Source organism: Scyliorhinus canicula, chromosome 5, assembly GCF_902713615.1.
Source record: "Scyliorhinus canicula chromosome 5, sScyCan1.1, whole genome shotgun sequence".
In the NCBI taxonomy this organism is placed as follows: Eukaryota; Metazoa; Chordata; class Chondrichthyes; order Carcharhiniformes; family Scyliorhinidae; genus Scyliorhinus; species Scyliorhinus canicula.
In genome coordinates, this window is record NC_052150.1 from 46646125 (window position 1) to 46662550 (window position 16426).

General features: G+C 42.4%; 1 protein-coding gene across 1 annotated transcript in view; it reads left to right on the plus strand.

Moving 5' to 3' along the window:
* Positions 1–16426, plus strand: part of nup153 (nucleoporin 153) — an 89337-nt gene that overhangs the window by 70901 nt on the left and 2010 nt on the right. The window contains exons 19-21 of the mRNA XM_038796989.1: positions 3721–4089; positions 11877–12155; positions 15101–15263. Of these exons, the coding sequence (XP_038652917.1) occupies positions 3721–4089; positions 11877–12155; positions 15101–15263 (811 nt within the window). The remainder of the gene's footprint in view (positions 1–3720; positions 4090–11876; positions 12156–15100; positions 15264–16426) is intronic.

Genomic DNA, 16426 nt, shown 5'->3' on the forward strand with positions numbered 1-16426 from the left:
TTTGAGGGGCGGAGAAAATTGAGAACCCCCCCCCCCCCCCCCCCCCCCCCCCCCCCCCCCCCGGTGCGGCAAAAGAGGTTGGACAAGCCTGCTTCAGATGCAGAACAGTAATAAAACAATATAACCTAAGTCCCACAGAACCAAAGCCATTAGGAGCAAATGTTTGCCAGAATGTCAAAATAGAAAGAAAAGTCTCCTCTGATAAAAATATTCTCCTCTACAAATGTAGTTAAATCAATTGAATCAGAGCATAGGTTTTAATCATCCAAAGTTCAAACTACTGTTTAACCATTCCTTCAAAGCTAATTTAAAAAAAGCTCCTGATTACAGCATGGAGTCTGAATTCCGCATTCCTTCAAGCAACTTCGTCAGAAAACAATGAAGTGTGGTTTTTAGCACAGGGCTAAATCGCTGGCTTTGAAAGCAGACCAAGGCAGGCCAGCAGCACGGTTCGATTCCCGTAAAAGCCTCCCCGAACAGGCGCCGGAATGTGGCGACTAGGGGCTTTTCACAGTAACTTCATTTGAAGCCTACTCGTGACAATAAGCGATTTTCATTTCATTTTTAATTTCTCCCAAACAGCGGCCTTCCTGTAAAGTTTCCCCAACTGCTTTTGACTGTCCATTGTCTCATGAACAGAAATAAAAACGTGATCAAAGAATAAAATCCATAGATGTTGCAAGCCAATAACAAGCCCTAAGAATTAGTAGAATTATCAAAATCTTATACGGCACTACTTTGTTTGGTGTACTGCATTCGATGTTTAGAATCATTAAATCCCTACAGTGCAGCAGGAGGCCATTCGGCCCATCGAGTCTGCACTGACCCTCTGAAAGAGTACCTGACCTAGATCCACGCCCCCACCCCATCCCAGTAACCCAACCTAACCTTTTTAGACACTATTGGCAATTTATCATGGCCAATCCACCAAACCTGCACATCTTTGGACTGTAGGAGGAAACCGGAGCACCCAGAGAAAACCCATGTGGACACTGAGAACATGTAAACTCCACATAAACAGTCAACTGAGGTCAGAATCGAACCTGGCTCCCTGACACTGAGGCAGCAGTACCACTGTGCTGTCCGGTCTGAATGAGGTCCGGTCTACACTGGGGAGACCAAGTGTAGATCGACACGCCATTCCATCTGCAACATAACCTCAACCTACTGTTCCAGTAATAAGAGAAGATACTGCAAATACTGAACAGTTGAGGTGGCATCTGTGGAGAGAAAACAGTTATGTTTTAGGCTAATAATACTTGTTCAACTGAACTGAAGGATCACAGATTCAAGATTTTCAGCATTTTCTGTTTCATATTTGCAGCATCTGCAGTATTTGCATTTGATTCTCCAATTTGCTCTCAAGCTAGCCTCTGTCCTCGGCCCACTGCAATGTTCCAATTAATCTCAGCATAATTTACCTTTCAAGATACCTTGAGATATCTTTCAATTATCACCTAATTTCTACATATTAATGTTCATTTCACATCTATCCGATCAATCTACAATTTTACCTATAAAACCATCTGGCTTGAATGGTTGCACACTGCTTTTGTATTGCTGTACAGAAAAGGGTTTTTCACTGTGTGGAGATGGTATGAATATTTTATACGCCCCCATTGCACTTTATTAACCCACACTTTTGGGCTCTGTTTATACATTGTAGTTGATACTACGGTTACTAGTCTTCAATGATATGTGATCGTAATTCATCAGGTGAAAATCTAGAATTATTTCTTTTTACCATAGATTAGTCTGTCTAAAGGGACATTGAGCTGATAATCATGCCTGACAAATTTATTAGGATTCTTTGAGATGGTAATCACTAAGATAGATAATGGGGAACCAATAGATGTAATGTACTTGGATTTCCAAAAAAGTGTTCGATAAAGTACTGCACAAATGGCTACTAAAAAGATAAGGGCCCATGATGTTGGGGGTAATGTTAGCATGGATAAAGGATTGATTAAATAATAGAAGACTGAGATTTATTAAGAGGGGCACTTTCAGGATGGCTACTTCTAACTAGTGGAGTGTCACGTGAATCCATGCTGGCCGACGATTATTTACAATATATAATAATGACTTGGGTGAGCGAAGTTGATGTATTATTGCCGAGTTTGCGGATGACACAAAAATAGGTAGAAAGGCAAGTGGTGAGGATGACGGTCTACAGAGGGATATTGATAGGTTAAGTGAATGAGCAAAAATTTGATAGATGGAATATAATGTAGGGAAATGTGAAATAGAAAGAATAAAGGAGCTGAATATTATTTGAATGGAGAAAACTGCATAATTTCAGAGTAAGGGATTTCCCATTTAAAACAGATGAGAAGAAATTTCTTCTGAGGGTAATGCATCTGTGGAATTATTTACTGTAGAGACTGACTCACTTAGTATGTTCAAGGCTGAGAAAGACAGATTTTTAATCAGTAAACAATTCAAGGATTATGGGGATAAAGCTGTAAAGTGCAGTTGAGGATTATCACATCTGATCAGTCATCTCATTGAATGGAAGCAGACTCGATGGGTCGAATGGCCCCCTGCTCCTACGTCTAATGGCTTTCAGCATGTCACTCCTCCAAACTACCCTGTAGCTACTTAATCTCTAAACACTGCCATTTTTGTCCTTTTTATTACCTCTGCCACTGAAGGTGGGCAGAGTTAATACCTTCTGCCCTGTTTTACTCTCTGAAATCCATTCATTATTTTTTTAAGAAATATTGTTTACGAAGGTTCCAGGGTATGGCTCAACAAGAACCAGTTAGATTTTGGGAACGGTGCAGGTTTGTATCTCGGATTTTTTTTCCCTGAAGGATCCATTAACATTGGGTCATGGGGCAAATTGACATTTTTCTGTAATGTTGAGAGATGTCTTATTTAGAATGTTGCTTATTTTAATATGTTATGGATCATGTCAGCTGCTGTTGTGGAATTTGTCACAGCTGTCAAAATATGAGCAGAGTTTTCAGAGCAGGTTGGATATGTACTGGCTGTAGTTCTCTTGGTGAGATGGAAGCTGTTAATAAAAAGATTTCTCTTTTTCAGCTTTGTAGTTAGAGTGTCAAACAGGCAGGGAAAAGCCTCCCAGTTAACTGTGTATAATCTACTAAATGCTCTCTTCACTTGTTTAATCTGTTGTCCTTTTGTGGCACCTTGTTATTTTTCTTACTCTTTCTAAACATTTTATCATCTTGGTGCATCAGGCACTAAGCAATAGTTATGAACTTTGTTCCTTTTTGAGGGTTTTCTTAAAATCAGATCTTTTGTATAAGAGTAAGTACAAGTGTGTCTGTACTGTTGTAGATTTCCCTGGTGCTCTGTAGCAAATGGGGTTTGTTTTGCTGACTGGTGGCAGAGCATTACTGGGTCAAATTAAACTGTGTCAATTCTTCAACAGTTTTTGACTTAAATTCTTAACTGGATTTAACACGGGTTTAATTTTTTAAAAACATCCTCGTTTATCTGGCTGATATTTGCACCATAACCTTTTCTAACTACGGTCACCATATGTTTCTGCTTAAACATTCTGTATGTTTGGGTGCATTTACAAAATGTTCTTTCTATATACATTTTAGAGGGTGTTTTTGTTCTGTTAACCTCTAATTGCATCATGTGCATATTTGTTGCATTCTAATAGCATAAGCAGCTTGGCAACAATTGTCTAGAAATAGTTACAATTAATTAATCTCAAATTTATTTCTTTTCCCTCCATGGTAGAACAAGGAGTTACAAAACCAGCTTTCAGCATATTTGGCAACAGTTCGTCCACATCTGCTGCAGCAAATGCTGGGGGTTCCACGCCCTCCACCATATTTGGTAATTCTGCACCCGCAACAAACCCACCGTTTTTATTTGGACAGGCGAGCACCACTATGAGCAGTGCAAATCTTGGAAGCAATTCTGAATCAACTGTTGCTGCAACCAAGCCATTTTTATTTGGCTCCCAGGATATTAAGTCAACTGCTAGTACGTCAAGTGCAGGGGCCTCTGTTGTGCCATTCCCATTTGGCTCAGCACCCAGCAATAATACTGCTACATCATCTGTGTTTACATTTGGAGCTCCAACTACAACATCCAGTTCAACAGGTAAGTCATCCCATCACCTATCTGTTGAGAGACCTGTAAGAATGCAGAAATGTAATGGGCAATATGGTGGTTGTTTTTGTTTTATATAAAGGCAGCTGAATAAAGCCAATCGAATTAGAAAAAAACTGAAAGGTGCTATGCTAGGTTTACTTTTTTTTGAAGGTTTACACAAAAATATTTCACATGCGTACAAAGGTCACCATTTGGCTGACCTTTTGTTGTTTAGTTTTTTTAAAAACAGAGAGATAGTCTTTGGGTGATTTGTATCATATTCTTACTCCACTCAATTTTTAAGGTAGAACGATGAGTAGGTTTAAAGGGCCGAAGGACATGTTATTCTTTGATGGACTGTGGGCATCACTGGCAAGACCAGCATTTGTTGCATGTCACTAATTGGCCTTTTGATCGGCCATTTCAGAGGACAGTTAGAAGTCAATCACATTGCTGAGAGTCTGTAGGCCAGACCAGAAAAGGATAACAGACTTCCTCCCCTAAAGGACATTAGTGAACCAGATGGATTTTTACAACAGTCAGTTATGGTTCATGGTCATTACTGGGACTAGTTTCAATTCTAGATTTATTGAAAGCTACTAAGAAAGGAAATCAAACTCCAACTGTAATTCAGACTTACTGCAATGTATTCACTTGTTCCTTCTTCGATTTAGTAAGTTTATAACTACAATAGGTAAGATAGCATTTTGCGATCTTTTGTCCACCTACCATATCAAATTTATTTGCACCTGGAACAATATTTTCAAAATATATATATTTTGGTAATTTCCATTTTTTGCAGAGTAACAACGTAAGTGTTTCTGATATTTACAAAGTTGTTTTTTTATTTACATAACTTATTACATGTGGTCGTCCCCGTCTGCCTCTCTCTTCTCTCTTCCCCCCCCCCCCCCCCCCCCCCCCCCCCCCCCCCCCTTCTTTGTTGGTGGCTCGGTATCCCTCTGCCCTGGGCACCACCTGAAACAATTATAATTGTTGAAGTGGGTGCTTCGTGCCAGTTTGCATGGCTGGCATAAGTTGGAGTGCCCACCGGTTAGATGGAAAAGATCTTGTTTATACCCAATTTTTGGAAAGTTAAAAGCCATTTGTTAGTAATTTAATATGGCTCAAAGCATGATGTGGGAAGAAGGGGTTGCGATTCACAGGGTACTGACCTCCGTACTTGTGAGTGAGCTAGTCTGTTGGGATGAGCTTCACTTGAACCAGGCTGGGACCAGTGTCTTGGTCAATTGTATAACTAGGCCGGTGGACAGGGCTCTTAACAAAAAGATTTGGGGAGGATTCGGTGAAGGGAGATTTGAAAATCCAAAGAGAAGGATCAAGGCAGCAGTATAGAAATGTAGGTAAAGACGAACAGACTGGGACAAAAAGTTTAACAAAACTTCTACATTGACGAATAAAGTCATTTCAGGAAATAGAAGTAAAATAAATAAATTAAGATTTCTTTATCTGAGTGTAAAAAAACATCTGCAGTAAGATAGATGATCTAGATATCAAAAAGGTGTTGAGCGCCTTAAAAAGTATTACAGTAGATAAGTCCCCAGGGCCTGATGGGATCTACTCAGAATACTGAGGGAGGCAAGGGTAGAAATTGGTGGCGCCTTGGCAGAAGTCTTTGTATCCTCCTTGGCTACAGGTAAGGTCCCAGAGGACTGGAGAATAGACAATGTTGTTCCTTTGTTAAGAAGGGTAGCAGGGATAATCCAGAAAATTGTAGGCCGGTGAGCCTTGTGTCAGTGGTAGGGACATTATTGGGGAACAGGGACAGGATTTACTCATACTTGGAAACAGATGGACTTATTAGTGATAGGCAGCATGGTTTTGTGAAGGGGAGGTTGTGTTTCACTAACTTGATTGCGTTTTTTGAAGAAGTGACGAAGGTGAATGGTGAAGGAAGGGCAGTGGATGTTGTCTACATGGACTTCGGTAAAGCCTAAACTGAAGTCACATGGGATCAGAGGTGAACTGGCAAGATGAATGCAGAATTGGCTTGGTCACAGAAGACAGAGGCTAGTGGTGGAAGGGTGCTTTTCTGAATGGAAGGCTGTGACTAGTGGATTTCTATAGTGACCGGTGCTGGCATCTTTGTTGTTCTTAATATATAATAAATGATTTGGAGGAGAATGTAACTGGTCTAATTAGTAAGTTTGGGACAATACAGAGATTGGTGGAGTTACAGATAGCGAAGGATACAGCAAGATATAGATCGGTTGGAGACTTTGGCCAAGAAATGGCAGATGGAGTTAAATCGGGATAAATGTGAGGTAATGCATTTTGGAAAGTAATACAGGTGGGAATTATACAGATGGCAGAACCCTTAGGTGTATTTACAGGCCGAGAGATCTGGGTGTACGGGTCCACGGATCACAAAGTGGCAACGCAGGTGGATAAGGTAGTCGAGGCATACGGCATGTTTGCCTTCATCAGTCGAGAATAAAAATGGGCAAGTCCTGCTGCAGCTGTAGTTAGGCCACATTTGAAATATTGCAGAAAATTCTGGTTGTCACACTACCAGAAGGATGTGGAGGCTTTGGAAAGGGTATAGAAGAGGCTTACCAGGATGTTGCCTGGTCTGGAGGGTATTAGCTGTGAGGAGAGGTTGGATAAACTCAGATTAATAATTTTCACTGGAACAACAGAGGTTGAGGGGTGACCTGATAGAGGTTTACAAAATTGAGTGGCATGGACAGTGGATTGCAAGACGCTTTTCCCAGGGTGGCAAAGTCAATTACTTGGGGACATTGATATAAGGTGCCAGGGGGAAGTTTAGAGGAGATGTGCGAGACACGTTTTTACACAGAGGGTGGTGAGTGCCTGTAACATACTGATGGGGTGGTGGTGGAAGCAGACAAGATAGCGACGTTTAAGAGGCATTGTGATGAATACATGAATAGGATGGGACGCGAGGAATACGGACCAGGAAGAGCAGAAAATTTTAGTTTAGACAATCATGATCGGCGCAGGCTTGGAGGCTGAAGGGCCTTTTCCTGTGTTGTATTGTTCTTTGTTCTAGTGGCACAGATGGTGGTAAATGATTCAGATCTAATCACTATTGCAGAAGCATAGTTACAAAGTGATCTGGTTTGAGAAATAAATATTCCAGGGTACACTATATTTAAGAGAGTAACTGATAATGAAGGATGACATAAGGACATTAGTGAGAAAGGATCTGGCCTCGCAAGGTCATGAAGTAAATCAGTGGGTGGAAATTAAGACTAGCAAGAGTCAGAAAACACTGATGGTAGTAGTTTATAGACCCTCTTGCAGTAGTTCTACCATTGGGCAAAGCATTAAACAAGACATTAATGGAACTTGTAACAAAGGAAATGTAATAATTGTGCGGAACATTGTCCCAGCCTACATGAGGGTTGATAGTGGTCTAGAAGATAAGTTTGTAGAATCGTTTTGTGATAGTTTTTGAAAACTAACTGGAGATTTATTAGAGACAAAGCTATTTTAGATCTTGTATTCTGTACTGAAGTAGAGTTAATTATGTTGTAGTAAAAGATCGGGGAAATAGTAATATTAGACTATCATTGAATTCCGTGTTAAGTTTGAAAGTGACATAGTCCAATCATAAACAATAATTAAAAACTTAAAGCCAGTTACATGGGGGGGGGGGGGGGGGGGGGCGGCGGCAGCGAAGATTTATTTGGGTAAATAGACTAAAAGGTATGAAGGTAAACGAAGAGTGGAAACATTTGAGGAAATAATTCTAAATGGTCGACATTCCATTGAAAAATAAAAACTCAGCAAGAACGACCCATCTGTGGCTCATTCAGGAAGTTACGGATATTAGGTTAATAGATGAGGCTTGCAATATTGCAAACAGTAGCGATTCTCCGGATTGGGAATGTTTTGATATCACTAAATAATAGGATCAAAAGGCAAAATATAGAACGAGAGTAAACTAGCTAGCAATATATAGAATGTGAGTAGACTAGCCAGAAATATTAAAATAGATTGTAGGAACTTTTATAAGTGTATATAGAAAGGAAGAAAGTAGCTAAAATAAACGTTGGTCCCAAAGAAGCAGAGATGACAAAATTATCATGTGTAACTGGCAAAGACATTGAACAGATATTTAATGTCTGTGTGAACAGTGATGGTAGGGATGCCGGCGTTGGACTGGGGTGAGCATAGTAAGAAGTCTTACAACGCCAGGTTAAAGTCCAGGTTTGCGTCGAATCAGTAGCTTTCAGAGCACAGCTTCTTCAGGTGAATGAAGCGGTGGGTTCCAGAAACATATATAGGCAAAGACAAAGATGCAACACAATACTTTGAATGCTAGTCTTTGCAGGTAATTAAGTCTTTACAGGTCCAGACTAAGCACCTGGAGAGAGGGATAATCACAAGTTAAAGAGGTGTGCATTATCTCAACCCAGGACAGTTGGTAGGATTTTGCAAGCTCTGGCCAGATGGTGGTGGGTGAATGTAACGCGACATGAATTCAAGGTCCCAAAATAAAGGATTTGAGGGGGAAGACTATGATGAACCCAGGGGCGGTGAGTGAAGTGTGGGAATTTTATAGCCAGCTATACGAGTCGGAACTCCCGGTTGGGGAGGAAGGCATGAATCAATTCCTGGGGAGGCTAGAGTTCCCGAAGGTAAATGAGCAGCTGGTGGAGGCCCTGGGAGCCCGATTGGGCTTGGGGAGGTGATAGATGTACTGGGGACGATGCAATTGGGTAAAGCCCCGGGACCTGATGGATTCCCAGTGGAATTTTATAAGAAGTTCTCTGGGTTACTGGGGCCGCACCTGTTTAACCCCCCCCCCCAAACGTTATCACAGGCATCAATTTCTCTCATCCTGAAGCGTGACAGGGATCTGGAGAGCTGTGGATCGTACAGGCCAATCTCCCTCATGAATGTCGATGCCAAATTATTGGCAAAGATCCCGGCCACTCGAATAGAGGATTCTACCGGAGATAATTGGAGAGGATCAGACGGGATTTGTAAATGGCAGGCACCTGACATCCAACATTAGACGGCTTCTTAATGTAGCTATGATGCCAGCAGAGGGGCGTGAGGCTGAGGTGGTAGTTGCCATGGACGCAGAGAAGGCCTTCGACCGAGTGGAGTGGATGTATCTATGGGATATCTTCAGGTTTGGGCAGGGATTTGTGGAGTGAGTCCGGCTATTGTAACAGGCCCCGTTGGCAAATGTAAGAATTAACCGAGTTCGGTCAGATTACTATAGTCTTTGTCGGGGGACAAGGCAGGGATGCCCGCTCTCCCCATTACTGTTTGCCATGGCCATACGACCCTTAGCAGTGGCTCTGAGAACAGCGAATACCTGGAGGAGTATAGTGAGGTGGGGGGGGAGCACAGGGTCTCTCTCTATGCGGACGATTTGCTGCTTTATATCACAGACCCAGTGGGGGGGATGACCAAAATCATGGAGGTATTAGGAGAATTTGGGTGAATTTCAGGCTATGTTAAATATGGGAAAAAACCGAGATGTTCGTGATTCAAGCACGGGGGCAGGAAAGGAGGCTGAAGGAGCTAACTTTTAAAGTGGCTGGGAAGAGTTTTAGGTATCTGGGGATTCAAGTGGCCACGGATTGGGGGCAGCTTCACAAGTTAACTTTGGGCAAAGCAGTGGATCAAATGAGAAGGGATTTTTGTAGATGGGACATGCTCCTGCTGACACTGGCGAGGAGGGTTCAGACGGTGAAGATGACAGTCCTTCCGAGACTGCTTTCCTTTTTTCAGTGTCTCCCAATTTTTGTCCCAAAGGCTTTTTTCAGAAGTATGAATGTGGCGATATTGAGGTTTATATGGGGGGAGGTAAAACCCAGAGAGTAAAGAGGACACTCCTGGAACGGGCCAGCGGGAAAGGGGACTTGGCTCTCCCGAGCTTTATTAACTATTACTGGGCTGCCAACATATCGATGGTCAGGAAGTGGGTAGTGGTGGAGGGGTCGGTTTGGGAGCGGATGGAGACAGCATTATGCAAAGGTAAGAATCTGAAGGCTTTACTGATGCTGCAACAACGGATGAACAGACATCGTGTGACAATCGCCAAGCAGGAATGTTCCTTCCAGTCGGAGAATACTTCAGCAGTCAAGGACATTCGGCCTCTGATCTTCGGGTAAACGTTCTCCAAGGCGGCCTTCAGGACACGCAGCAATGTGGAATCGCCGAGCAGAAACTTACAGCCAAATTCCGCACACATGAGTACAGCCTCAACTGGGACCTTGGATTCATGTCGCATTGCATTCAGCCCCCACCATCTGGCCTGGACTTGCAAAATCCTACTAACTGTCCTGGCTTGAGACAATTCACATCTCTTTAACCTGTGATTATCCCTCTCTCCAGTTGCTCTGTCTGGACAAGTAAAGACTTAATTACCTGCAAAAACTCTCATTCAGAGTATCGTCTTGCATCTTTGACTTTGTCTATATACAAGTTTCTGGAACCCACCTCTTCATTCACCTGAGGAAGGAACAGTGCTCCGAAAGCTAGTGATTCGAAACAAACCTGTTGGACTTTAACCTGGTGTTGTAAGACTTCTTCCTGTTTTAACAGTAGAAGACACCAGTTCCATACCAGAAATAGATGGTAACCTAGAGGCTAAAGAGAGTGAGAAAATTAAGGAAATTAATGTTGGTAGAGAAAATATATTGGAAAATCTTAAGTGACTAAGATCTGACAAATCCCTGAGACCTGATGGCCTATATCTCGAGGTTCTAAATGAGATGGCTACAGAGATGGTGGCTGTGATTTTTCCAAAATTCGTTGTATTCCGAAACGTTCCCACTAGATTGCAAGTTGGCAAATGTTATACTGTTTTTCAAGAAAGGAGAGTTTAAGGTATCAAAGTTTGATGATAACACCAAGCTAGATGTGAAGGTAAGCTTTGGGAGGACTCGGGCTGCAAAGAGATCTAGACTGGTTAAGTGAGTGTACAACAAGATGGCATATAACATGGGGAAGTGTGAAATCATTCACTTTTGTCATATGAATAGAAAAACATTTTTTAAAAAAAGGTGTGAAACTTGCAAGTTTATGATGTTTAAAGAGATTTGTGCTTGTAGAAGGACGGCAAAGTTTGCATGCTATTGAAGCAAGCAGATAGGAAGGCAAATGGGATTGAAGTTTTTTTTAAAGAAGTCTTTTGTTTTGGTCAGACCACATCTGGAATACTGCATGGAGTTTTGGTCTCCACATTAAGGAAGGATATACTTTCATTTGGAGTTGGTACAGTAAAGGTTCACCACATTGGTATCTGGGATGAGGGGGTTGCCCTCTGATCGGGTGAGCAAGTATGGCTTGTATTCTCTGGAGTTTAGATGAATGAGAGGCAACCTCATTGAAACCTGCAGAATAATGAAGGGACGTGGTAGGGTAGATGTTGAGATTGATTCTACTGGGTGGGCAGTTGGAAGCGTGAGAGGCCGATTTATTTAAGATTTACTCAAAAGGGCGGTGAATCTTTGGGATTTGCCACCTCTGCGGGTTGTGAATGCTCCATTGTTCATTGTTGAATACGTATAAGACTGGGATAGACAGATTTGTGGCCTTGGGGATTGAGGGATACAGGGAGCGATGGAATTGAAGCCCAAGATCAACCATGATCATATTTAAGGGCAGAGCTGGCTTGCCAGGCCGTAAGGTGTACTCCTGCGCCTGTTTCTTGTGACAAAGTAAATTTATCTCTAAGTGTAATTTGGGCTCGAGCAGGAGAATGGTTGGGGAAATAAAGTTTAGCAATTAAGTCAGTAACTACAAGATTTTTTAATGACATTACTTCTCATTTGGTCTGCTTTCAGCTGGATCGTCAAACCCAATCTTTGCATTTGGATCAAGTTCTACAGCTGCAACAAATCCTCCACCTTTTGGTAGCACGCAGACACCTGTCCCTCTGTTTGGACAAAGCAGCAGTCAGCCACCTGCTGCTTTTGGCTCCTCTGGTGCTCCTACCTTTGCATTCTCAACTGGTTGTCAGCAGCCTACCTTTGGTTCACAGTCTACCAATAGTCAACCATCTCTATTTGGAGGACAGTTACCCAATCCGCCACCCACTTTTGGCCCAACTTCATCTACCTCGAGTAAGTAAATCTAGATTTCAGTAAGGTGAACTGTGCTCTAAAGTTGACCATATCCAGTTGTAAAAATGTATTCTTCCATGGAATATGTCATCACTGGCAAGGCCAGCATTTGTTGCCCATAGCTAATTGCCCATGAACTCTTGCTCTAAGCATTTCAGAGGGTAGTTGAGTCTACCATATTGCTTGGGTCTGGAGACACCTAATAATAATAATTGCTTAATGTCACAAGTAGGCTTCAATGAAGTTACTGTGAAAAGCCTTGAGTCGCCACATTCCGGTGCCTGTTCGGGGAGGCCGGTACGGGAATTGAACCTGCGCTGCTTGTCTTGTTCTGCATTACAAGCCAGCTATTTAGCCCACTGTGCTAAACCAGTCCCTTAGGCCAGACTGGGTAAGTTTCCCCCCCCCCCCCCCCCCCCCCCCCCCCCCCCCCGAATTTGGGGAAATATATTAAGTAATGTGACAGTATGCAAGTGGCTTTTAAAGTCTCACTTAAAATATCTTCTATGGTTGTACATTTATTTGTATGGATCCAAAGAAATAGGTTTCAGGAGATTTGACCTGTACTGTGCAGAAGTTGATTGTCATAACAGGGTGTTGCAGCAAAAGCAAGCTCCTCTGATGCTAGCGATGTTAGCAGATTGCAATTAATTTTTAAGTGGTTACCTAGGCTTTACTATAAAACTACAACCATGCCATTCCCAGATCAGAAGGAGGGAAATAAAATCTCACTCTCGTAGTAAGCATTGACCAATGCCAGGCAATTTATAGACTACAAGAATGTGTGCTGTCAGGCTGGATCATTTTAAAAACCAAGGTTGCAAATTTGGAACAGATATTAATTAATGCATTTTATAACCATTTGTGTATTCCTCTCTGCTCAGCACCTATTCTTGAGTTATCTGCCCAATGGCAGATCTAACCCTCCTCCCATGGGCAGGACAAGGAGAAAGATCCTGAATTGACCCATCTAGAAGGATTGAACCCTGTACTGTTGTCACCAATCTGATCCAGACGACCTTCCAGTCAACTAAACCAACTGTCACTCCCCTACCCTGGCAAGGGGTCAGAGTTGATGTGCCAACATATACGTTTACACATGTTATATAGCCTGCAGCTATGGATAGTGAGGCTCCAATTTCCTTCCATCAAATGGCTGACCAGAAATTTGTCTGGTTGTTATGGCCCGCCATTGGTGATTGTTGGAAGGATTTACGAGTTGATACTCAACCTGTTTGGCCATGTTATGAATACACCTTCCTTGGTTTTCAAGTTGTGCAGTGAGAATTGAAGCCAGAACTTCTGACTCAGAGGCAGGGACCCACTGTAACAAGACCACCTCGGGGTCTAGGACTGAATAATATAGTGGTATGCTTTCTAAGCGTGGACATGAAACTAAATGGAACTGCCTGACCTGTAGGATATTGCTTAAGTCAGGAGTGTGATTGAATCCTCTCCCCTTGCCTGGATGAGTGCAGCTCCAACAACACTCAAAGCTTAACATGACCAGGACAAGGCTTGATTGGCACCTTATCCACAAAACTTCATTCCCTCTACCATCAATACCCAGTGGCAGCCGTGTGTACTATCTACAAAATGCACTGCAGCAACTCATCAAGGCTCCTTCGGCAGTGCCTTCCAAACCCATGACAACTGCCATCTAGAAGGACAAAGGCAGCAGATACATGAGAACACCACCATCTGCAATCTCCAAGCCACACAGGTCTCCAGGTCAAAATCCTGGAACTCCTTCGCTAATAGCACTGGGGGTGTACCTACACCACATAGACTGTAGCCCATGACAACTGCCATCTAGAAGGACAAAGGCAGCAGATACATGAGAACACCACCATCTGCAATCTCCAAGCCACACAGGTCTCCAGGTCAAAATCCTGGAACTCCTTCGCTAATAGCACTGGGGGTGTACCTACACCACATAGACTGTAGTGGTTCAAGAAGGCAGTTCACCATCACCATCTTAAGGTCAATTAGGGATGTGCAATAAATACTGGCCTAGCTAGCAAAGCCCACATCCCATGCATGAATAAAAAATGTAACCATTAAAAGCACAAATCTCATGGGACCAAAATTGAATGCTAATCAAAAGTTATGTTAAAAGATGGATTTAATGGAAACTCACAAAGGAAAAAGGGGAAATGAAGAGTACAGTATTGAAAAATGAAATTCCAGAGAGCAGGGCCAAAGTGGTTGAAAGCACAGTTGCTCTAGATGGACATCGGGGTCATTGTAACAGAGTTTTTTGAGCAAATTAAAGGGCTGCTGGAAGTTGCTAAAATATGGGTTGAGGGCTAAACTGAATGGATTTAAACATGAAGGTGGATGTTTTAAATTGATTTACTGGATGTACCAGGTCAGCAGGATTTGATTAAAATATTGTGTTGAGTTGTTCTGGATGCAGTGAGGTTTGCTGAGAGTGAATGATGGCAGGCCAGACAGGGGAACCATTGGGTGGTAAGGAATGCAAGGGGTTGACCTTGTCTTTGATTGAGCCAAGAGAGACCACGTGAGATGGTCATCCTCTGGATCATGCTGCCAATATGTGCACATGTTTATTTGGAAGATGTTTCAAGGGACTTGCAAGACGGATGCAACAAATTGGGATTCTCCCAAGAGAAGATATCAGATGTAGGGATAGAGACCAAGATTTGTAAATTGACACATTAAACTGAGCAGTATCTGTTAGGAAGCTAAGGATGCAGCATAAAAGTGATCAATTATTATTGTTGATAAAAATGACTTCCCCCAAAAAGCTGCTACTTTGAAGTTTGGCATGTGACCAGAGTAGAACAATGAATTGTTCTCGCAAAGCCTTTCTTAAAAACAGGGGCATAATCGCTCCCAAGGAAATCACCATTAATCCAGAAACATCTTGTCAATGTATCATCTATCCTGAGATTATTTCTAAATTGACATGTAATTTGCAGGTAACAGTTTTCAATTTGGAAGCAGTGGTCATGGTTTTAACTTCAACGCCACCAATTCATCAAATGAGGTATTTAAATTTGGATCACCTTCAACGGGAGCACCCCAGCAACCTGGCTCCACCGGTGGCTTCCAGTTCAACCCAGCACCTGGATTCTCTGTTGGGTAAGAATATTTATATGTAATACCAAGTTTTCTCACTGAAATATTTGTTTCGGTAAGATTAGATTTTGTCAAAAAGAAAAACTCTGGCATTGTAGAACGTCCGTCAGGAAAAAGTTACATTTCATCCCAGGTTAATTGGAAGTTCTAGAATGCACTTCTATAAATAAAGCAAAATTTCGCTTGAATTTAATTTTAACAGAAAATATTCCATGGCATGTGTTGAGCAAGAATTGTGTGTATGGGCAATTTTAAAACAGAAGTTAGTGCAACGAACACAAGTGGATAATCGGGTGGCATGGTGGTGCAGTGGTTAACACTGCTACCTCACAGCGCTAAGGACCTGGATTCGATCTTGGCCCCCGTCGCTGTCCATGTGGAGTTTGCACATTCTCCAGTGTCTGCCTGTGTCTCACTCTGACAACTCAAAGATGCGCAGAGTAAGTGGATTGGCCATGCTAAGTTGCCCCTTAATTAAGTGAATAATCAAATATATCCTGTTTGAGGGTGGCATGTGACGCAGTTGTTAGCACTGGGACTGCGGCGCTGAGGACCCGGGTTCAAATCCCGGCTGTGGGTCACTGTCTGTGTGGAGTTTGCACATTCTCCCCGTGTCTGCGTGGGTTTCACCCCCACAACCTAAAGATGTACAGATTAGGTGGATTGGCCACACTAAATTGCCCCTTAATTCGACAAAGAAAATAATAATAATAATTGGGTATTCTAAATTAAATAATAAGTTAAAGTCTACTTGTGACAATGAAGATTAGTTTTTTTTTAAATATCCTGTTTGTGAGTGACTCCATGGAACTGCTGTAAGGGATGTTGAGCAGTCAGAGGGAAAGTCGTAGTCACTGCTCGCACATAAGAGGTGATATGGGGCATTAGCAGATGCCGAGGAATAATTAGATGCAACATTTTACGTTTGATCAATTGTATTTATACTGGGGTTCCAGCACCAGTGTTCAGTGGCATACCACAGGGATCTGTACTGGGGCCCCTATCATCAGTAAGTTTGCGGATGACACAAAGATTGACTAGGTGGTTAACTGTGAGGTTGAGTCTCTTGGGTTACAGGAAGATACAGACTGGATGGTCAAATGGGCAGATAGAATTTAATCCTGAAAAGTGAGAGGTGATACACTTTGGAAGGAGTAATTCGACTG